This window comes from Rhinoderma darwinii, chromosome 8 (genome assembly GCF_050947455.1).
Source record: "Rhinoderma darwinii isolate aRhiDar2 chromosome 8, aRhiDar2.hap1, whole genome shotgun sequence".
NCBI classification, from domain to species: domain Eukaryota; kingdom Metazoa; phylum Chordata; class Amphibia; order Anura; family Rhinodermatidae; genus Rhinoderma; species Rhinoderma darwinii.
In genome coordinates, this window is record NC_134694.1 from 72,741,971 (window position 1) to 72,765,827 (window position 23,857).

At 40.9% G+C, this 23,857-nt stretch overlaps 1 protein-coding gene across 5 annotated transcripts in view; it reads right to left on the minus strand.

The window, feature by feature from the left end:
• ARHGEF9 (Cdc42 guanine nucleotide exchange factor 9) overlaps positions 1-23,857 on the minus strand; it is a 320,144-nt gene that overhangs the window by 73,915 nt on the left and 222,372 nt on the right. For all 5 annotated transcript variants that reach the window (XM_075835737.1, XM_075835740.1, XM_075835743.1 and 2 more), the window contains one exon: positions 16,186-16,377. In XM_075835737.1, coding sequence (XP_075691852.1) covers positions 16,186-16,377 — 192 coding nt within the window. The remainder of the gene's footprint in view (positions 1-16,185; positions 16,378-23,857) is intronic.

Consider the following 23,857-nt stretch of genomic DNA (forward strand, 5'->3'; position numbering starts at 1 on the left):
GTTTTAAATTTCCATAATTTTTTTTACTAAAGCTTATTCAGTGCATTTTATTCTCCAATTTTTTTTATATAGTACATTTATACACGTGTAAAGCACAACACACTCACTCCCCTGTGTAAAAATAAATTGAGCATTACACGTGTTGAAGCACTACAAACCCCTCTAATAAAAATGTCCCAATCATCCAAAAGGGTCTATTCAGCAGAGGAGGCATACGCCATTCTGGCCTCTAACACTGATTCTGCCAGAGAGGGAGAAGAGAAATTTGTCATCTCATGTGGAACTCCGCCCCCCCCCCTCCCCAAATTATGAGCCTTAGATCCCTGATTTCATGGGCAACTCAGGAATTAATTTTGAGACTGAAAGCCTCACAGAAATAGATTTGAATAAACTTTTTTTCTTAGTGAGGAATTTGTGAATTTAATAGTGGCCCAGACCAACTTATACACCCAAGAATTTATTGCCCAGAACCCCACGTCATCATATGCTAGACCCCTCAGGTGGATCCACGTAGATGCAGCGGATATGAGGACATTTTGGGGCCTGGTGCTGCATATTGGTCTAGTGAAGAAGCCAAAGATTAGGCAATACTGGAGTGCAGATGTTTTGTTCAACAACTTCATTTACTGCATGGCCATGAACCGCATTCGCTTTGAAGTGATTTCACTGTTTTTGCATTATATTGATAATGCACAGTGCCCGCCCCATGATGACCCCATATATGACCGCCTATTTAAAATCAGGCCTATCACCGATCATTTTAGCACCAAATTTAGCCAAGTGTACATCCCCGAAAATAACATTTCAATAGACAAGTCCCCTGTACATTTTAAGGGGAGGCTAAAATTTTGCCAATACCTGCCAAGTAAGAGGGAAAGGTATGGGATAAAAATGTATAAGCTGTGCAACAGTAGCTCAGGGTACATCCACAGGTTTCAGGTTTATGAATGGAAGGACTCCAGGATTGAACCTCCAGAATGCCCCCCCGTCCTGGGAGTTAGTGGGAAAATAGTGTGGGATTTGATGCACCCACTGCTGGACCAGGGCATCCCATTATTTAAAGGGAACCTGTCACCAGCATTTCACCTATTGAACTTTACTTATCCCTCACTGGCCGCTGCTGTCAAAAGTTCATTCCCGTTATCCCCTCTCCGAAACTCCTCCTCCAACTGTAAATAACAGTCTGCAAACATTTTGCGCCTTTTATCGTAATAATCCGGTGTCCATTTGTGCGCACACACCAGAAGAGGACATCAATGCAAAAGCGCTGGATTTTGTGTGCTGGGGGAAGGCGAGGAGCTGTCAATCAAAAGTAAGGAGGCGGGGTGAACTCGGAAAGACTTGAGGAATGAAGATTTGACTCTTTTCAGACGAAGATTTGACTCTTTTCTGCTCATTAGCATACGGTGTGGGAACAGTAAAAAACTGAATACTAAAGCTACAGAGCTGACTAAGAAGACAATTATAGGTTATATAGAAATGATTTTTCACCCACTACCACCAGATATTACTGGTTTAATAGGTCAAATGCTGGTGACAGGTTCCCTTTAAGTGCCTCTCCACCAGAAATACTGCAGCAAGTGGAACCGTGCACAAAAACCAAAGAGGCCTCCCTAAAACACTGCTTGGCCAAAGTCTCAGAAGGGGTGAGAGCAGGGCACTATGCAGCGAGAACATGTTGTTCGTCAAGTACTAGGAGAAGAGGGATGTCCTTATCTTGACCACAATACATGGGAACAGCAACAACCCTGTCCCTGTACGATGTACCAGTACAGTGACCCCCAGCCAGATTGCATCCTGGGATATAATAAATACATGGGAGGGGTTGAGCTTTCAGATAAAGTGCAGAAGTCATATAGTGCAATGCGGAAGACAAGTGTGTGGTACAAAAAAAGTGTCCATGCACATTGTACAGATAGCATTGTATAACGCTCACGTGCTATCCCGATGTGCAGGCATCGGGACATTTCTTCAGTTTAAAAAGGTGGTTATCAAGGCTTTTCTATTTGGAAACCTGGAGGGCCCAAGCACATCTGCTGGAAGTGAGGGCAACCGTATTGTACCAAGGCAGCACTTTCCCAGCAATGTCCCCCAAACTGCAAAGAAGGCAATGTCCCAAAAAAGGTTCCAAAAGGGGCATAAGAAAGGACACCACTTATCAGTGCGACACCTGCCCAGAAAAACCTAGCCTGTGCATAAAGAAGTGTTTCAAAGTGTACCACACATCTATGGATTATTAATTTATTATTCATGTATCCTTTTTTTTATACCACCTTATTATACCCTGATGTACTCCGTACAGCTTACATATGCCCCCACAATTATAAATTGAAATACCAGCAAAACCCCCCAAAATTACTTCTTATTTTTACCTCTAGCTGAAGATGCCCTAAGGGGTGTAGTTTCTAAAATGGGGTCACTTTTAGGGGTTTCTACAGTTTTGGTCCTTGGTGTAAACTGTAGCAAAATCTGCATGCCAAAAAAACGCTCCTTCCATTCTGAGCCCTACCGTGTGCCCAAACGGCAGTTTAGGACCACATATGGGGTATTGCTGTGCTCAGGAGAAATTGCTATACACATTTTGGGGTGCTTTTTTTCCTTTAGATCTTGTGAAATTGAAAAAAATGAAGCTAAAACTACATTTTATGGGAAAAAAAATTAGATTTCACGGCCTACTTCCAATTAAATCTGCAAAAAACCTGTGGGGTCAAAATGCTCACTATACCCCTATATAAATTTCATAAGAGGTGTAGTTTCCAAAATGGGCTCACTTTTGGGGGGTTTCCACTGTTGCCTGAAAACCGTTCCAGTAAAATTTGAGCTCCAAAAGCCAAATGGCGCTCCTTGGCTGCCATGTTTTCAAACATAAGTTTATGACCACATATGGGGTATTGCCATAATTTGGAGAAATTGCTTTACAAATGGTGGGGTGCTTTTTCTCCTTTGTTCCTTGTAAAAAGGAAAACTTATGTTTTATTGGGGAAAAAAAAATATGTGATTTTACTTTTTACGGCTTAATTCAAAGAAATTTAGCAAAAAACCTGGGGGGTCAAAATGCTTACTATACGCCTAGATTAATTCCTTGGGGTGTAGTTTCCAAAATGGTGTCTTTTTTGGGGTGCTTCCTATGTTTTGGCACCACAAGACCTGAATATGGTGCCTAAAATATTTTCTAATAGAAAGGAGGCCTAAAAGTCCACTAGGTGCTCCTTTGCTTCTGAGGCCGGTGTTTCAGTCCATGACCGCGCTAGGGCCACATATGGGATATTTCTAAAAACTGCAGAATCTGGGCAATAAATATTAAGTTGCATTTCTCTGGTAAAACCTTCTGTGTTACAGAAAAAATGTATTACAAATGAATTTTGGCAAAAAAAATTAAATTTGTAAATTTCATCTCTACTTTGCTTTAATTCCTGTTAAACGCCTAAAGGGTTAAAGAGGCTCTGTCACCAGATTCTCAAACCCCTATCTCCTATTGCATGTGATCGGCGCTGCAATGTAGATAACAGTAACGTTTTGTTTTTTTTTAAAAAACCTTCATTTTTGGCCAAGTTATGAGCTATTTTATATATATATATGCAAATGAGCTTTGAAATTGACAAATGGCCGTTTTTTTTTTCGTTATGTCCAACTGGGCGTGTATTGTGTTTTTAACTGGGCGTGTTTACGTGTATGACGCTGACCAATCAGTGACCAGTCAGCGTCATACACTCCTCTCCATTCATTTACACAGCAGCGATGTGCAGCCACATACACAGAGATTAACGTTAATCAAGTGTCCTGATAATGAATACACATGAAATCCAGCCTGGACATCATGTGTTTTCAGAATCCTGACACTTCTGAATCTTTTCTGTGAGATTCCAGCAAGGGAAACGAAATCTCGCGAGATTACGGAGGTAAACGAGATTTCTGGAAACAGAATAACTCATCGCATTGGATTAATAGAAGCCATTTACATATCTGTACATATTTTATCATACCACCACTCAAAATACATTTAGTTTTGACAACCATTAATTTGGTTGCCTTGCATTGAACTTTCTCCGGCTCTCTGATTTGATTTGTTTTATTTCTCTAGAAGCCATGTCTTTCCTAATATAAGACAATATCTTGTATGCTTTTGAAGCAGCAGTCTGGCATTAAGTGCTATCATTTAGTTTATTATTAATAATTACATTGAAATCCATTTCCACTGTAGACTCCATTCAGGGTATAAATAGCGTGTATATTTTTTAAAGGTATGGGTAACTTTTATGACCCTGTGCTTATATACCTATAAGCTTTACAAGTTATGGAACGTTGCAATTTATAGGTATTTTAAATTAAGTTCCTATATTGATACAAGCAGTGTACATGGAATTCAATGAATATATATATATATATATATATATATATATATATACACATACATATGCACAGTATAAGGCTGGGTTCACACGACCTATTTTCAGACGTAAACGAGGCGTATTATGCCTCGTTTTACGTCTGAAAATAGGGCTACAATACGTCGGCAAACATCTGCCAATTCATTTGAATGGGTTTGCCGACGTACTGTGCAGACGACCTGTTATTTACGTGTCGTCGTTTGACAGCTGTCAAACGACGACGCGGAAAAATACAGCCTCGTCAAAAGAAGTGCAGGACACTTCTTTGGACGTTTTTGGAGCTGTTTTCTCATAGACTCCAATGAAAACAGCTCCAAAAACGGACGTAAAAAACGCAGCGAAAACGGCGCGAAAAACGCTGCGAAAAATGCGAGTTGGTCAAAAAACGTCTGAAAAGCAGGGTCTGTTTTCCCTTGAAAACAGCTCTGGATTTTCAGACGTTTTTGGTCACTACGTGTGCACATACCCTAAATATATTAACAAGGTATAGTATACAGATGCATCATTCAGCAGGGCTAAACTGATCATTAATGTTCTCTTTGTGTATTGTGGTCTCTTGTAGAAACAAAGATTGGGCTAGGTTCACATGACATTTTGCCTCTATGATCATTGTACAGGCCTAAAAATTAAATAGCTAAATATATGCCAAAAGAGTGTTCTTTTGGCATACATTTAGCTGATATGTGTTGGTGTACCTTTTACTCCACTGTATTGAAAGTATCGTCAACTACGCTACGTACAGTTGCATATATCTGGGGCATATTTGCAGCTAAAGGCAATGTCCAAACCTATCGTAACATATTGTAAAAACATATGCACATCTGTACCAGATGCCAAACTCAGCTCTACTACATAGACAACTTATGTTGTGTACACATGTATTTAGGGAGCAAATGAACTCTTTTGTATATGTAATATTATTTGGAAAGGAGTAAAGATTAATATGAAGTGATGGGAAGGTAGATGTGTGACAGCTAGATGAGCAGATCTTCTGACGTAAATCTGATCATTTCTTTATAAACTGTAATCCCAATGCATATGCTGCAATCTAATTTCTAATAATACCCAAAACAATTACTTCACTCATAACCACAGCCTATTAGTTATGTTGTCCATTTTAGTTATAGCCACATAATTATATAAGAACATGGAAGCCCAAGGACATGACTACAATAAATAATACATAAATAATTATTTAATTATTAACGACACAAAAATAGCCCAATTTTTACCCTCAGAAAAGAACAAGGGCTTTACATGCCGAAAATTTGTGTCACCTTTTTGCACTAGAACTCTACAGAGACACTCCGTGATGTACATCCATTGTAGACGAGAGCGGATGGGGGGAGGATTCAGGGAAATTTACTTAGCCCATAAAAACAATGTTAGACATATTATCTGCTTGGTGCCCCACTCTTCCTCAAAGCATCCTGACAAGTAGATGTTACAGAAGTGTTTGCTCAGTAATAAATTAAATAGGCCTGCGGAAACTGACAGCCCGTCCACATCCAGTGCTAAGTACCATTTTATGTATTCTCCAGGGAATGCTGCAAACTTCCATGATGTTAAGTGCTAAGTTTACTGAGCATGGGCGTGAGAGATCACTATTTGTCAGTACCATTAAGACTGTACTACTGTACTGAGCATAGCGGAATGCAGGAGATTAAATGACTCTATAGAAACAGAGGGGTGTATACATAAAAAATATAACAATGAGGCAGGAGAGACATTTTTATAAAAGCGGCGCACTCTAACTAATACATTTAGCGCAACTCATGGCATACTAGACACATCTTTCCCTTCTGCCACCATGTGGCTGTTGTACAGAGTGGCGGATTATTATTAGGGCAGTTCGCGCGGCCGCCCAGGGCCCAAGGGTCCCAGGGGGGGCCATGGCCGGCCGAACCACACATGATCGCACAGGCCCCCTCATGCCCGCTGGCGTCGCTAGCACCGGAGCGGGCCCCGGTGCTAGCGGCAGCCACATTCATTTGTATCTGAGTCCTCAGGACTTAGGTACAAATGAATACTATAGGCTGCAGCCGGTCATGTTCGGCTTGCAGCCTATAAGGCGCTGGGAAGACTCCCTGTGCAGGCCGGCGTGATGAGGTACTGCATCACGCCGGTCTGTGCATGCGTCTAGTCCGGAGGATTAACATGCGTCCAGCTGGAGCGGCCGCCACGGGGTATGGTAAGTAAACTGTATATATTTTTTTAGGTGGGGACTATTGCTGTGTATATATTCAAGGAGGGGTGGATTACTCCGTTACACTATATACAAGGGGGAGTGCTGGGTGGCCCTATATACAAGGGGTAGTCGCTATGTGGGCCTGTATACAAAGGGGGGGACTGCTCTGTGTCACTATATACAAGGGGGTGCTATGTGGCCCTATATGCAAGGGGGAGCGCTGTGTGGCCCTATATACAAAGGGGAGCGCTGTTTGACACTACATACAAAAGGGGAGTGCTGTGTGACACTATTTACAAGGGGGAAGCGCTGTGTAACACTATGTACAAAGGGGGAGGGCTGTGTAGCACTATATACAAGGGGGGGCTGTGTAGCGCTATCCACAGCGGTATTTGTGTGGCACTCTTTATAAGGGGGCTTTTTGGCGCTATTTACAAGAGGGGGAGGGCTGTGTGGCACTCTCTACAGGGGGGATGTATGCCACTATCTATAGGGGGCTGTGCGTAACGCTCTCTACGGGGGCATGTGTGATATCTACAGGGGGCTGTGTGTGGCGCTATCTATGGGGGTGTGTAATATCTACAGGGGCTGTGTGTGGCACTATGTACAGGGGGCTGTGTGTAATGCTCTCTACGGGGGGGATGTGTGATATCTACAGGGGGCTGTGTGTGGCGCTATCTATGTGGGTGTTTAATATCTACAGGGGCGTTGTGTGGTACTATGTACAGGGGGCTGTGCGTGGCACTATCTATAGGGGGCTGTGTGTATGTGGTGTTTTACAATGTGTGGTATTATTATATTCAGGCGCAGGTGTTTGGTGCTATTATTTTTAGGGGCACAGTATGTGGCACCATGATAACTTTATTTTCGTTTATAGGTGTGGAAATGTTGGAAAAGTGAGGAGTCGAAGACAAATGAGTGGAAAATTCTGCAGAAATTAGTCATGGCCGGGAGAAGTCGTAATGAGCTCTGGACCGGATGGAGAAAAAAAGAGGAAAAAACTACTAGGATCTGAGACGTCGTCACCTGTGAGTCACTAGATTTATAGAGAATCTGTCACCTCTCCTGACATGTTTATTATAGGAAATCCTTGTATTTCACAAAAAGTCTTTCTACAGTCCAGGACTGATAGACAATTCCCCTTGTCAGGAGGACGTGTCCCTGCACAGTGTGATACTGTCAGTATGTAGGGACACAGCCCTGTGACAAAGGGAACCGTAACACCCATTTGTTAATGCTTGCCCAAAAAGGTTGTGTTAAAAATAGTTACGGCGGCGGCGCGGAAGGGGGGCCCAAGTTTGGGTAACAGCCCAGGGCCCATGGTCTACCTAATCCGCCACTGGTTGTACATCTATGCCAAACTAATAGATCTAGTTCATAGTCAATTCGGTGCATCCATGACCCATGGCCCTTTGATGTATCTTTAATTTTGGAATTTGTTGTACATTTTGTGGAACAAGATTAAAAGAGGCGTGCCATATTTATAATATCTATCTATCTATCATATATATATATATATATATATATATATATATATATATATATACTACCGTTCAAAAGTTTAGGGTCACTTAGAAATTTCCTTATTTTTGCAAGAAAAGCACAGTTTTTTTCAATGAAGATAACATTAAATGAATCAGAAATACACTCTATACATTGTTAATGTGCTAAATGACTATTCTAGCTGTAAACATCTGGTTTTTAATGCAATATCTACATAGGTGTATAGAGGCCCATTTCCAGCAACCATCACTCCAGTGTTCTAATGGTACATTGTGTTTGCTAACTGTGTTAGAAGGCTAATGGACGATTAGAAAACACTTGAAAACCCTTGTGCAATTCTGTTAGCACCGCTGTAAACAGTTTTGCTGTTTAGAGGAGCTATAAAACTGACCTTCCTTTGAGCTAGTTGAGAATCTGGAGCATTACATTTGTGGGTTCGATTAAACTCTCAAAATGGCTAGAAAAAGAGAGCTTTCATGTGAAACTCGACAGTCTATTCTTGTTCTTAGAAATGAAGGCTGTTCCATGCGAGAAATTGCCAAGAAACTGAAGATTTCCTACAACGGTGTGTACTACTCCCTTCAGAGGACAGCACACACAGGCTCTATCCAGAGTAGGAAGAGAAGTGGGAGGCTCCGCTGCACAACTGAGCAACAAGACAAGTACATTAGAGTCTCTAGTTTCAGAAATAGACGCCTCACAGGTCCTCAACTGGCAGCTTCATTAAATAGTACCCGCAAAACGCCAGTGTCAACGTCTACAGTGAAGAGGCCACTTCGGGATGCTGGCCTTCAGGGCAGAGTGGCAAAGAAAAAGCCATATCTGAGACTGGCTAATAAAAGGAAAAGATTAATATGGGCAAAAGCACACAAACATTGGACAGAGGAAGATTGGAAAAAAAGTGTTATGGACAGACGAATCGAAGTTTGAGGTGTTTGGATCACACAGAAGAACATTTGTGAGATGCAGAACAACTGAAAAGATGCTGGAAGAGTGCCTGATGCCATCTGTCAAGCATGGTGGAGGTAATGTGATGGTCTGGGGTTGCTTTGGTGCTGGTAAAGTGGGAGATTTGTACAAGGTAAAAGGGATTTTGAATAAGGAAGGCTATCACTCCATTTTGCAACGCCATGCCATACCCTGTGGACAGCGCTTGATTGGAGCCAATTTCATCCTACAACAGGACAATGACCCAAAGCACACCTCCAAATTATGCAAGAACTATTTAGGGAAGAAGCAGGCAGCTGGTATTCTATCTGTAATGGAGTGGCCAACGCAGTCACCAGATCTCAACCCCATAGAGCTGTTGTGGGAGCAGCTTGACCGTATGGTACGCAAGAAGTGCCCATCAAGCCAATCCAACTTGTGGGAGGGCCTTCTGGAAGCATGGGGTGAAATTTCTCCCGATTACCTCAGCAAATTAACAGCTAGAATGCCAAAGGTCTGCAATGCTGTAATTGCTGCAAATGGAGCATTCTTTGACGAAAGCAAAGTTTGAAGGAGAAAATTATTATTTCAAATAAAAATCATTATTTCTAACCTTGTCAATGTCTTGACTATATTTTCTAGTCATTTTGCAACTCATTTGATAAATATAAGTGTGAGTTTTCATGGAAAATATAAAATTGTCTGGGTGACCCCAAACTTTTGAACGGTAGTGTATATATATATATATATATATATATATATATATATATATATATATATATATATATACATAAATTTCTTCTTTATGCTAAGACCTACTCTATATATGAGGTAAGACCACACGACAAATTGTACTTGTAAATGACATTTTGCTGCATGTAGTATAAAGTACTAGTTCTGTGCGGTCCTGCAGATTTCTGTAGAGCCCCAGTGGGGTAATGAGCCACACATTCTGTCTCCCTGGAATCCGTAACAAGCAGGAAGCCTCTGCTGCAAGGCTCCTATTGATTATAAGAAAAGCCGCAAATCAAGGCTTCCTGCTTGCTAGGGATTCCACGGAGACAGATCAGATTGTAAACTATATGAAATGTAAAGTCAGAGTTAGGGTATGTTCACTCGCACTGTTTTCAGACGTAATTCGGGCGCTTTATGCCTTGAATTACGCCTGAAAAAACGGCTCTATTATGCCTACGAACATCAGCCCACTGCTTTCAATGGGTTTTACAGTGTTCTGTTCCCACGAGGTGTTATTCTATGTGTCGCTGTCAAAATATGGCGCGTAAAAAGACGCCAGCGAAAAAGAAGTGCATGTCACTTCTTGGGATTTTTTTGGAGCCGTTTTTCATTGACTCCATTGAAAAACAGGTCAAGAAATGTATTCTGCACACCTTGATTGTATTCAACAAAGATTTTATTTCTTTAGGTAAATGCTAGTGGCTATAAGTGCAACGTTTCGGTCGTGAGACCTTCGTTGGGCACTGAGCCGTGCTGGGGACTGATTCAGCGATTGTGTAGCGATTATAATAATGGCGCTGCTTGCAATTGAATATGGCGGCTTACTGACCGAAACGTTGCAATTATAGCCACTGGCATTTACCTAAAGAAATAAAATCTTGGTTGAATACAATCAAGGTGTGCAGAATACATTTCTTGACCTATAACTGGGTTGGGACCCTATCTCGAGCACCCGAAGAAACTGGTGCTGTCTGAACACAACCATCCATTGAAAAACAGCTCCAATAACGTCCGTAAATTACGCCGTGAAAAACGCGAGTTGCTGCAAAAACGTCTGAAAATCAGGAGCTGTTTTCGCTAAGCCGTGTGAACATACCCTTAGAGTTCATGTTTCAGGCTTTGCATTATTATGAAGATACTTAGGTATAATATAATATACTTGGTATAATAAGTTATAAAATGTCCCAATATACTTTCTGCATTAATTCCCCACGGTTTTCAAGATCTCTTCTTGTTGTTATTCAGTAGGAACATTCATTGTTTACTTCCAGTGGATAAAATTTTGTCCATGGTCATGTGATGGACACACAGGTGCTAGGATCGTTACAGTATGTGTATCAGATCAGTGTCTTCTAACGATCCCAGCACCTGCGTGTCCATCACATGAACATGGACAGAAATTGTATCCACTGGAAGTAAACAATGAATGTTCCTACAGAATAACAACAAGCAGGGAGCTTGAAAACTATGAGGAATAAAAACAAAAAGTAGAGTGGAAAATTGTATAACTTTTAATTATACAAAAAATTACATTAATTTGCTAAAACCAGAAAACCCCTTTAACTGGTTGCCGACACAGAACGAGAATGCTCGTCCTGAGCGGCGAGTACTTCGCGCATTAGGACGAGCATTCTCGTCCTGTGTGACTGCCGTCTGTGCGCGCGATCGAGATAGCGGGGCAACGGCTGTAATACACAGCCACGGCCCTGCTCTGACAGCGGAGAGGAGAGAAACATCTTCTCTCCGCCGTTAACCCTTTGAACGCCGCGATGAAAGCTGATCGCGGCGTTCAAGGAGAGGGGGCTGCACATTGAACGCGTCACAGAGGGCCTTCTGGAAGCATGGGGTGAAATTTCTCCCGATTACCTCAGCAAATTAACAGCTAGAATGCCAAAGGTCTGCAATGCTGTAATTGCTGCAAATGGAGCATTCTTTGACGAAAGCAAAGTTTGAAGGAGAAAATTATTATTTCAAATAAAAATCATTATTTCTAACCTTGTCAATGTCTTGACTATATTTTCTAGTCATTTTGCAACTCATTTGATAAATATAAGTGTGAGTTTTCATGGAAAATATAAAATTGTCTGGGTGACCCCAAACTTTTGAACGGTAGTGTATATATATATATATATATATATATATATATATATATATATATATATATATACATAAATTTCTTCTTTATGCTAAGACCTACTCTATATATGAGGTAAGACCACACGACAAATTGTACTTGTAAATGACATTTTGCTGCATGTAGTATAAAGTACTAGTTCTGTGCGGTCCTGCAGATTTCTGTAGAGCCCCAGTGGGGTAATGAGCCACACATTCTGTCTCCCTGGAATCCGTAACAAGCAGGAAGCCTCTGCTGCAAGGCTCCTATTGATTATAAGAAAAGCCGCAAATCAAGGCTTCCTGCTTGCTAGGGATTCCACGGAGACAGATCAGATTGTAAACTATATGAAATGTAAAGTCAGAGTTAGGGTATGTTCACTCGCACTGTTTTCAGACGTAATTCGGGCGCTTTATGCCTTGAATTACGCCTGAAAAAACGGCTCTATTATGCCTACGAACATCAGCCCACTGCTTTCAATGGGTTTTACAGTGTTCTGTTCCCACGAGGTGTTATTCTATGTGTCGCTGTCAAAATATGGCGCGTAAAAAGACGCCAGCGAAAAAGAAGTGCATGTCACTTCTTGGGATTTTTTTGGAGCCGTTTTTCATTGACTCCATTGAAAAACAGGTCAAGAAATGTATTCTGCACACCTTGATTGTATTCAACAAAGATTTTATTTCTTTAGGTAAATGCTAGTGGCTATAAGTGCAACGTTTCGGTCGTGAGACCTTCGTTGGGCACTGAGCCGTGCTGGGGACTGATTCAGCGATTGTGTAGCGATTATAATAATGGCGCTGCTTGCAATTGAATATGGCGGCTTACTGACCGAAACGTTGCAATTATAGCCACTGGCATTTACCTAAAGAAATAAAATCTTGGTTGAATACAATCAAGGTGTGCAGAATACATTTCTTGACCTATAACTGGGTTGGGACCCTATCTCGAGCACCCGAAGAAACTGGTGCTGTCTGAACACAACCATCCATTGAAAAACAGCTCCAATAACGTCCGTAAATTACGCCGTGAAAAACGCGAGTTGCTGCAAAAACGTCTGAAAATCAGGAGCTGTTTTCGCTAAGCCGTGTGAACATACCCTTAGAGTTCATGTTTCAGGCTTTGCATTATTATGAAGATACTTAGGTATAATATAATATACTTGGTATAATAAGTTATAAAATGTCCCAATATACTTTCTGCATTAATTCCCCACGGTTTTCAAGATCTCTTCTTGTTGTTATTCAGTAGGAACATTCATTGTTTACTTCCAGTGGATAAAATTTTGTCCATGGTCATGTGATGGACACACAGGTGCTAGGATCGTTACAGTATGTGTATCAGATCAGTGTCTTCTAACGATCCCAGCACCTGCGTGTCCATCACATGAACATGGACAGAAATTGTATCCACTGGAAGTAAACAATGAATGTTCCTACAGAATAACAACAAGCAGGGAGCTTGAAAACTATGAGGAATAAAAACAAAAAGTAGAGTGGAAAATTGTATAACTTTTAATTATACAAAAAATTACATTAATTTGCTAAAACCAGAAAACCCCTTTAACTGGTTGCCGACACAGAACGAGAATGCTCGTCCTGAGCGGCGAGTACTTCGCGCATTAGGACGAGCATTCTCGTCCTGTGTGACTGCCGTCTGTGCGCGCGATCGAGATAGCGGGGCAACGGCTGTAATACACAGCCACGGCCCTGCTCTGACAGCGGAGAGGAGAGAAACATCTTCTCTCCGCCGTTAACCCTTTGAACGCCGCGATGAAAGCTGATCGCGGCGTTCAAGGAGAGGGGGCTGCACATTGAACGCGTCACAGAAGATAACTGTGACGCGATCAAAGCCCACAACTCGTATGGCCAGACAGCCCAGGGTCCATTGAAGGACCCCAGGGCTGTCTGAACATATTTCCTGTTGTTAGGGCATACTGAGGTATGCCCTAACAACTGCCTGTGTACAATCAGTACACAGGCTAATGTACTGGCATATAGATCTATGCCAGTACATTACAGTTACAAAATCAAAATCAAAATAATAAATCCCTTTATGGGATTAAAAAAAAAAGTTGAATGAATGTAAAAAAAATAATGATAAATAAATAAATAAAAAGTAAAAAAAATACACAGAAACACATTTTTTTTATAATAAATAAACTTTTTAAAATATAAGTCCCAAAATGTGAAATAATATAGACATATTTTGTATCGCCACGACCTGAAACAACCTGTACAACAAATGTATAACGTTAGTTATGGTGATCGGTGTATGGTGTAAAAAAATAAAATATTAAAACTGCAGCTTTTTTTCGGCATTTTCGGCAAAATAAAAATTTATAGAAATTAAACGCTAATGTATTTGTACCAAAAAATGGTACCTACATAAAGTACAACTTGTCCTGCAAAAAACAAAGTCTCATACAACTACGTCGTACAAAAAAATAAAAGAGTTATGAGCGTCGGGATGCAAAGAGGGAAATCTAAAAAAAATTGTTCTGTCCTAAAGGCCAAAATTGGCCGTGTCCTTAAAGGAACAGTGTCACCAACATTTTTTTTTTTTATATCAGTTTTATGTTAGTGTTTTATTAAAAACGTTTATATTTATTTGTGTGTTTGTGTGTTACTTTTTTCTATTTTTACACTTTTTCTTCCCTATGGGGGCTGCCATTTTTTTTTCCATTTCTGTATGTGTCGATTAACGACATATACAGACATGGAATACGGCAGCTCCAGTCCCATAGGGACTGCGAACGGGGCCCGTTCCATCCACCTTGGTGTACGCCGTGTGTGTGGGAACGGCGCATGCACCGTTCCCACACAGTCCGATTTGAAATGCGCGCCGTCCGGCGCCATTTTCCTGTGGACCGGAAGTCGCGGCCGGGCAGTAAGATTACTACTTCCGGTCGCGGCTTCCGGACTTGTGCACATGGAGCAGCGGCAGCAGACGGAGCGGACGGACCGGAGGGAGCGGCGGCGACTGGAGCAGGTAAGTGATTTCTATGTATGTTCGTGTTTAAGTGTGTTTTACTAGTGTATGTAAACCTTCTACACTCTGTGTTAGCTCAAAAAATGGCGACACACAGTGTAGGAGGTTAGACCGTTCAAACCCCTCGTTTCTCCCGGCACTAGCCAGGATAAAGGAGGGGGGAATTCTGAGAGCTCACTAGAGCGAGGGATTTTTTCCCAATTTTGCAGCATAAAGCAATGTGGTTGCTTTACCACATGCAATGCTGCAATTTTGGGAAGTGCTCCATCTAGTGACCAGTGCTGGGAAATATTATAAATTGAATCCAATTTATAATATTTCCTGACTCGTGAAAAAAATAAAAAAAATTAGAACAATGTTTAATCACCTACACACTAACTGTTTAACAAAAAAAAACATGTTTTGCTGGCAACACATTCCCTTTAAGGGGTTAACCAACATTACAAGTTATATTGAAGAGAATTTTCTTCTTATGGAGTTGGCCCTTGTTGGAGTGTGTGTCTGACATCCTATTAATTATATATGGTAGAAGGGATTTGGACCGAGCAACATCCAATAATATTTAATAAAAAAAACAATAGTTTGGCAAAGAGCAGCAGTGAGGCTGGTAGGCAGCATGGATGAAACATATTAAATCCATATTTATTGCCAGCGTAACAACCTATATTAAATGAGCAAAGTGCCTTCAAATTGAGTACAAGGTCCCGGGGGTACTCGTAAAGCAAACAGCATCAAAGATCCCTCTTTAATTTGATTGAATTTGCCTTATCAGCAGAAACTGGGCAAGTTTTAAGCAACCTAACAGGAAGGCTTCATAGTTTAAGTCTGTTGGGATTTAGTATACTTATTCCAAGAAGGGCTGAGCTCATTATATTTTAAGCTGTAAATGACGTGATCCCAAAGGTTAACAAAAAAGGACTAAAGTAATGTATATATACCAAAAAGAAGACAGAAAGAGGCCAGCAATGACTAAGCTTTACATTAGCCTCAAAACAGGAGACCTGGAAAAAAGTGAAATAGAAAAGCCAGCAGAATATGAAGTGATGCATGTGATAACACCCACCCAATATGACTGACTGGCTTTTATATTCCATCTGATGCACAGTGGTGGCGTGCTTAGGAAATTTAGAGACCTGGTGAGATGTTTTGTGAAGCATTTTAATCACCATTGGAACTAAAAGCCACCACCACGGAGTGTTTTGATAGTACTGTAAATTAGTAATGGTAAAAATGATGGAATAAATCTGGCCAGATTAGTTGAGGGTATTTTCTTGTTGCTGAAACTGATAAATAAAAATGTAGCAAAGAAATTTTTAGCAAACTTTAGAGAGTAACCGCCTTACCTCACATATATCTTTCAAGTGCTTGATGTAGTGGCGTTCTGTGCTCATGATTTCATTGATGACATTGGCTCTCATCTGATCCCGGTTCTGCAGGGTTCTGCCAATACATAGGCAGTCGGAACTTGGGTCCAGATGCCCATTCTGCACTTCGCTGGTCCCTTCTTCCACGCCATCCTCTTGGTTTACCCAAAGCTTCAAAGCAAAATAAGTGCGACAGTAAATAAAAAAGTAAAAGTAGGCTTAGTTTGCCACATATACAAAATTGGATTTACATAACTGGGATCTCACAGTTTGACCACACCGTACAGGATGTGTGCATGAGCCCTTACTATATAAATGGAATTTCAGGAAACTCAGAAAAAGTCCAAAATAATGTCTGCCACTAGGATCACTACTTTATCTAAAATATCCCATTAGAGCCTCCAGAAAACGTAACGGTGAATCAATAATATTAGTAGCTTTGTACGTTAGATTTAGTGGCCCTTTAAAAACACACATGTAATTTATTCATTTATTGGACCAACATAATCAGGTATGGCACAGTAGTCGATACCCAAAACTCCAAAACTTGTATAAATACATGATAGCACTCAAAATTAAAAATGTGTGTCTCCGACCTAAACAAGAAAAAGTGTAAAAGTATTGGGGGTGAATATTATACAATGATACAAACATTACTCACTTCTGTTAACTTATTTAGAGCTGTTGTTAGTAATAGAATTTGAGTTACGGATGTAACAGATGCTTTTTAATAATGCTTTATAAATATATATAATGTTTACTGGGCTTTTGATAAAAATCAGTAAGTGACAGTAAAGCCCCTATTACACTGCTTGATTTTGGCCGATGCAGCGAGCGCCGATCAATGAGACATCGTTGATGGGCGCTCCTTTGGTGCTGTTAGAAAGAGCTATGGATGGGGACGAGCGGTCGTTACTTCGATCGCTGGTCCCCATACATTATTATCATGTCGGCAGCGCGTCTCCATGTTTACACAGGGAGATGTGATGCCGACAACGATAATATTTTACTTTTTTAAAATGATACAATTGGCAGGTGATCGAGCGTGTGCTCGTTCATCTGCTGATCGCTGCCCTGTTTACACTGGGCAATTATCAGCAACGAGCGTTCTATTAGCGGTTGTCTGCCCCATAATTGCCCAGTGTAAAACCCCCTTTAGCCTTCATGCACACGGCATTTTACAACTTATTACAGCCTTCAAGTTTTGTCTATGTTTTTCTTTCGGATTCTGTAAATGGTATGTTCCATCGGATACCAAATAATGCAGATATTATTCTTCCCTAGAAGTATTGCTTCAAGGAGGGAATACCTCTGTAATATGGTTCTGTATGGAGGCACTCAAAGTGTTTCCTGCTTCATAGTATATAACCGTTGGGACTTATTTTGTCATCCATTCCAATTCCATCATCTGTGTCACTGAATGGATGACAAATGTCACTGGTGTGGCATCAGTCAAATTAGTTTTCCATTTATTGCACAATTTACTACAGTGGATGGAATCCGATGTCCTTTATGCTGGACAGGGAAATGTATCATGCAGTGTTTTCCTGTCCACTGTAAGCAGAGTTGCCAATGCTTTTTAACAGATAGGTGTGAATGGGGCATCATGGGCATGTTTGATTAGATAAGCCGCCTTTTAAACCTAACCCTAAAACACAAAAATCAAATTGCTTTCAGACTGACCACGACTGACAAAGATATATCGTGATTCTACTGTCGGTTTGTATATTAAGAGGAGCATGCCATAGAATAGAAATGTAGAGACTTTTCAAGAGAACATTGATGTCCCTTTAAATCTTACTGAATGCACAACTCAAGTCATTTTATGAACCATATTCTTCCCACAACTTAATGAGCTGTTTCTTTCATTCTTCCCTGCTTAACAAGCTCTGCTGCATCTTCTACTATTATTTCAACACTCTGGTTGGCTGGAACACTCTTAATGGGGAATCTTGAATATTCAGTAGTCTTAGTTCAAGGAGGGAACAATTGATCCTTTTCTTTAAAAACAGGCCAGAGCAATCCATGATGCACATTCCTGCCAAACCCACTCTTAGTATATAATAGAACACCAGTGGAATGCCAAACCACAAGGCAAGAGGTCAAGGAGCTTCAAGCTGAACGCTGGAGACCCACACTTAACCCCTTAATGACACAGGCAATTTTACATTTTTCATTTTTTCACCCCACCTTCCAAAAGTCATAACTTTTTATTTATTTGCAATTGACCTCGGCATCTAAGTGATCTTTCATACCGCCCATTGCAATGAGGTGTCGGCTGTATTACACAGTCGTCACCCGCTAGGTATGGAGTGAACTCAGCCTGTGAGCCAGATCCATACGTCCCCATAACAGCTGCCACATACATATACATGTGACATGTCGTTAAGGGGTTAAAAAAAGCTAAGAAGTTTTATTTTTATTTTTGTGGTTGAAGTCATGTTCCACTTCATTAATACAGTATTAGGCCTCATGCACACTGCAACACCATGTGCACATCTGTACAGTGGCACAGGGAGTTTTAACAGTTTCATATTGCAGCCGAATGGTGTACCATACGGCACCATATAAACATACCACCATAGTATGAAAAGGGATGGAACACGCCACTTTTTAACTCCTGAATTTCCTTAAATCCATTCAAAACTATTTTGTATAGAGATTAGCGAACTTCCAAAAATTTGCTTTTGGGTCTGATTAGTCAAATCGTCCCTCAGATTAAATTCGGTCCGAAAAAATTAGTTGTAAATCAAAAGTGCCCTGATTGCCCTGAAAAGTTTTGTATGACACTAAGAGGTCTTCTAGGACTATATCCTACCACTCCCTTTTCAAGCTCTTTAACGCCAAGACAGCATTAGTAATGTCAAAATGACAGCAGCGTAAATGGCTGTAGGTAAATGGATGGTAGCCGGAGGTAACAAACAGCGTGTTCAAAAACATAGTTACATAGTTGATAAGGTTGAAAAAAGCCACAAATCCAACAAGTCCAACCTATAATCCTACCGTGTTAATCCAGAGAAAGGCAAAATCCCCATGAGGTTGATGTCCATTGCCTCATTAGAATGATCTCTGTACTGTTCAATTATGCATTTGTTCATTGTAAGTAGATCGTCCCTAAGCCGTCTTTTTTCTAAACTGAATAGCCCCAATGTCCCCACCTCTGGGACCCGCACCTAGCTCTAGAACGGGGCCCCCTACACCCCGTTCTACTGCTCTGTGTTCCAGCTGACGCATGTGATTCCCGAACATGAAGAAGAAAACAGCGTAGCTCGCTGTTCCCGTAACTCCCATAGTAGTGAATGGCAGTTACGGAAACAGCGTAGCATGTGAGCTATGCTGTTTTCGTAACTACCATTCAGTCCTATGGGACTTACGGAAACAGCGTAACTCAGCGAGCTACGCTGTTTTCTTCTTCATGGTTGGGAATGACGCGTGTCAGTCCGAACACAGAGTGGTAGAACCGGGTTCTAGAGATAGATGCGAGTCCCACCTCTGGAACCTGCACCTATCTGACATTTATGACATATCCTGTGGATGTGTCATAAATGTCCCTGATGGAAAAACCCCTTTAAACACCTTTTAGTCTACTGTATTACACAGGAAAATCCAATGTCAGACAACATGATTAGGGATAAAGCAAATTCTCCATTAAATGTCACCTGCTTAAGGGTATGTTCACACGGCCAAATTTCAGACGTATACGAGGCGTATTATGCCTCGTTTTACGTCTGAAAATACGGCTCCAATACGTCGGCAAACATCTGCCCATTCATTTAAATGGGTTTGCCGACGTACTGTGCAGACGACCTGTTATTTACGCGTCGTCGTTTGACAGCTGTCAAACGACGACGCGTAAAAATACAGCCTCGCCAAAAGAAGTGCAGGACACTTCTTTGGACGTTTTTGGAGCTGTTTTCTCATAGACTCCAATGAAAACAGCTCCAAAAACGGACGTAAAAAACGGCGCGAAAAACGCCGCGAAAAATGCGAGTTGGTAAAAAAACGTCTGAAAAGCAGGGTCTGTTTTCCCTTGAAAACAGCTCTGCATTTTCAGACGTTTTTGTTGACTACGTGTGAACATACCCTAACCCAGCAAGAAGTGCAGTGCCGCCTTAAAAACAATAAAATAGATATAAATGGATATAAATACTTGACGCAGAATAATACACCAATTTTTTGTGGCACTACTAGATATATGCAAAACAATAAGTGACGTCACATCTGTGACGTCTACATTAGAAGGCAGCAGCACGATATCAGCGCCAGGATTTAATTCTAAATTAAAATCTAATTTTTTTTATTTATTTTTTTAAATGTCGCTTGGATATAGACTGAAGTATAACGGCACTGTTAAAAAGCTTGACGCAGAATAATACGCCAATAATTGGTGGCACTATTGTTAGCAATTAGATATATCCAAAACAATGAGTGCTTAGATGTATGCAAAACAATGAGTATCCTCTTCTCACTATAAAACACACTCGCTCAGACTAATCCACTATTTATCTGTATTCTGTGTTTTACTATCTGTCACGCTCTGTCTGACGTCCTCCCTCTCCTATCTGTATCCCCACAAAGCAGCATTTCCTGGTTAGGCTGTTTATAGTGGCTATGACTCATATGACTGTCATCCTCTGAGTCATCAGTGATACACATCTATACCCCTCATGATTGGCTGCCCTAGATTGAGGACCACCTGCAAGGTATTATGGGGAAGCCTTGCCCACGCTTGAGGTCAGGTGACCCTCCGTCTCTGTCTTCTTGTCTTCTTTTGATCTGTGAAATGGTGGCCACCATTTTGAGCAATTAGTGTGGAATAAAGTCCAAAAGTTTCAGATCACAATGATCCAAAAATTTTGGGAAATTCGTAATAAATGTAATTCTTTAGAATCAATTCGCTCATCTCTAACTCTAAACGCCTCCAAATGAAATCAGAGGCATGCGAACACAGTATTATGGCATAAAAACTTTTAAGGTCATTACCTCTTTGGGGGAGAGGAACAAAAGGGACCTAAACCCATAAACACTCTGAAGATTAGTGTTGTCCTTTGGCCCCACAGTATAAGCTCATAGATTTCTATGTGTACCATATTATTGATTTGTACAACACGGATCTGTAACACGGCCGTGTGTATGAGACCTTAAAAAATGGGACTTAAAAACTGCACACAGATATTACTCAACTACAGTTTATATGCTTGAACAGTCCAGTGATATCTCATTTAGCTTAGGCATAAACAGGGAAGGGATGCAGCCGGATCTCCCAAAGCGATTGTTAAAATAACAGCTGATTCACAGAACTAGGAAGAGGCAGCATGCCGAACAGGCCCCTTCCCTGGATGCGATTGTATCCGCGTCCTTAAGAGGAGAGGGAGATGCAGAAAGCTGGAAGATTTGCCGCAGTGTGACTTATGTTCTGGGTGCACTGCACAACTCTCCAGCCTTTACATGGTGTATAACCTAACTAAATAGACTGCACAAGTCTATGGTACACATATATGTCCATAAGTATAGGAAGAGTTTCATGGGGGGGGGGGGGATAGATAAGCATTTAGTGTGTGGCAAACCAATTTGAATTCTAACCTGGGCGGGAGACAGAGTTTTGGATAATTTATAGGAAATTACTCTTACAAACAAATACATTTATTTACAAACTGCATCGATATATAGTGTATTTGAAATATTTTTTTCTGGTAAGGTTGATCATTTTCTGCAGTGTGCTACACCGCGTTGCCCCCCCCTCCTCCCATGTATATCTTTGTGTTTTAAGTAGGGTACCCGTTGTTAAAAATTTGAATCCCACCCCTGAGTATAAATACTTATGCCCCATGTCTACGGGGTATGTTTTTCACTGATCCACTGCTATTGGGGAACTATTGCAGACCGATTCTGGTATGGAGGAACTGTTGCAGGTTGGAGACCTGTTATAAGAGCACTATGTCTGCCATTGTAATAGGGGCACTGTGGCATGCAATGTCTTATGTGACCCTTTCTTATCTTATGAATATTAGGGAAAACTTTGCTAGACCAGTGTTCAATGAAGAGTGGGAGCCCAAATGTAAATTTAAATTCCTTTTTTTTTTTCATAAAATGAGAAGAGGAATAGGAACAGAGTTAGATCTGGCATGAGATTACAGGCTCTGGAAATACTAGTATTTTTTGTTTCAAAAACGTTTAGTATTTGCAAAGTTGTGTGCATGTTTCTAAATATGCTAATTTGGCTATATTTGCTAAATGGGAGGTAACTCTTTCTTTTCACTCAAAGCGTTGTCATTTTTTTCTGTATGATAAGTGTCATACAGTTCTTTTCCCAGCCCGGCAACACAGCGTGGTCATATAGTATTACAGCTTCCATTCCCGACTGTCTTTTGAACTGGTGATATCTCCAGTCGTTTCACAACTAGAACTGGTGCCATATGAAAGATTAGAATCTCATCCTTCATATGCCACAAGAACCACTGTCCTAGGCAGTCCACAGCCTGAGATATGGCTATTTTAGTTGATCCCCCTTCCTTCCAGCCTCAGTCTCTCATACTGTGTGTGAAGCAGCTTCATGCTGATAGGACAGCGTCAGAGGCTGTGAGGTCGCTCCACCTCAGGAGAATCGCTGCTGTTGACACCCACCTGTCTAGTATAGCCTCATTTGCATATTTAGAAAAAGCTCATAACTTTTAAAATAATAAAAGTTTTGGGACACAATTTTCACTGGAATCATCAATCTGACAGTTACTATTAGATTAGCTAGGAGATTGGGCAATACTAAATTAGTAACTGAATTATCAACACAGTGAGTTATCATGGTTAACAAAAATAAAAGTTAAAATGCAAACTCAGCTCTGCTATGGACATCTGTATCTTGTACAGGGGCGTAACTAGGGAAGACTGGGCATAGCAAACCTTTGACTGCCCCCCCAGGTGCCACTTGCAGCCTCCCTTATACATAGTGTCATAACCTATATATATATTTGCTTAGCCAAAATATCATGCTCAAGAAATCACATATCGATATTCATTAAACCAAAGAAGAAATCTTGATATAATAATATTTAATCAAAATAATTTTATTTAATCAAAACAAATAATTTAATACACATAAATACAACCCCCAGGGGGTTCAATTTTTGTATCTTTATTTAATTATTCTTGTATTTATGTGTATTAAATTATTTGTTTTGATTAAATAAAATTATTTTGATTAAATATTATTATATCAAGATTTCTTCTTTGGTTTAATAAATCCCTTATACATAGTGTCCCCTGTAGATTGTGCCATACAGCCCCCTGTAGATTGTGCCATACAGCCCCCTGTAGACAGTGCTATACAGCCCCCCTGTACACAGTGTCACACCCCACTTGTAGATAGCACCCCCTACCTCCCCCTTGTAGAGTGCAATACAGCCCCACCCTTGATATCACCATAAAGCCTCCCTGTTGATAGCGCCATATGGCTCCCCCTGTATATAGTGCCACACAGCCTTCCTTGTATATAGTGCCAAACAGCCCCCCTTAGTGGATAGTGCCACACAGCCCCCTGTAGATAGCACCACACACAGACCCCTGTAGATTGCGCCACACACAGCCCCCTGTAGATAGCGCCACAGTCATCCCCCTTGTAAATAGTGCCATAGAGCCCCCTAGTAGCTAGTGCCAC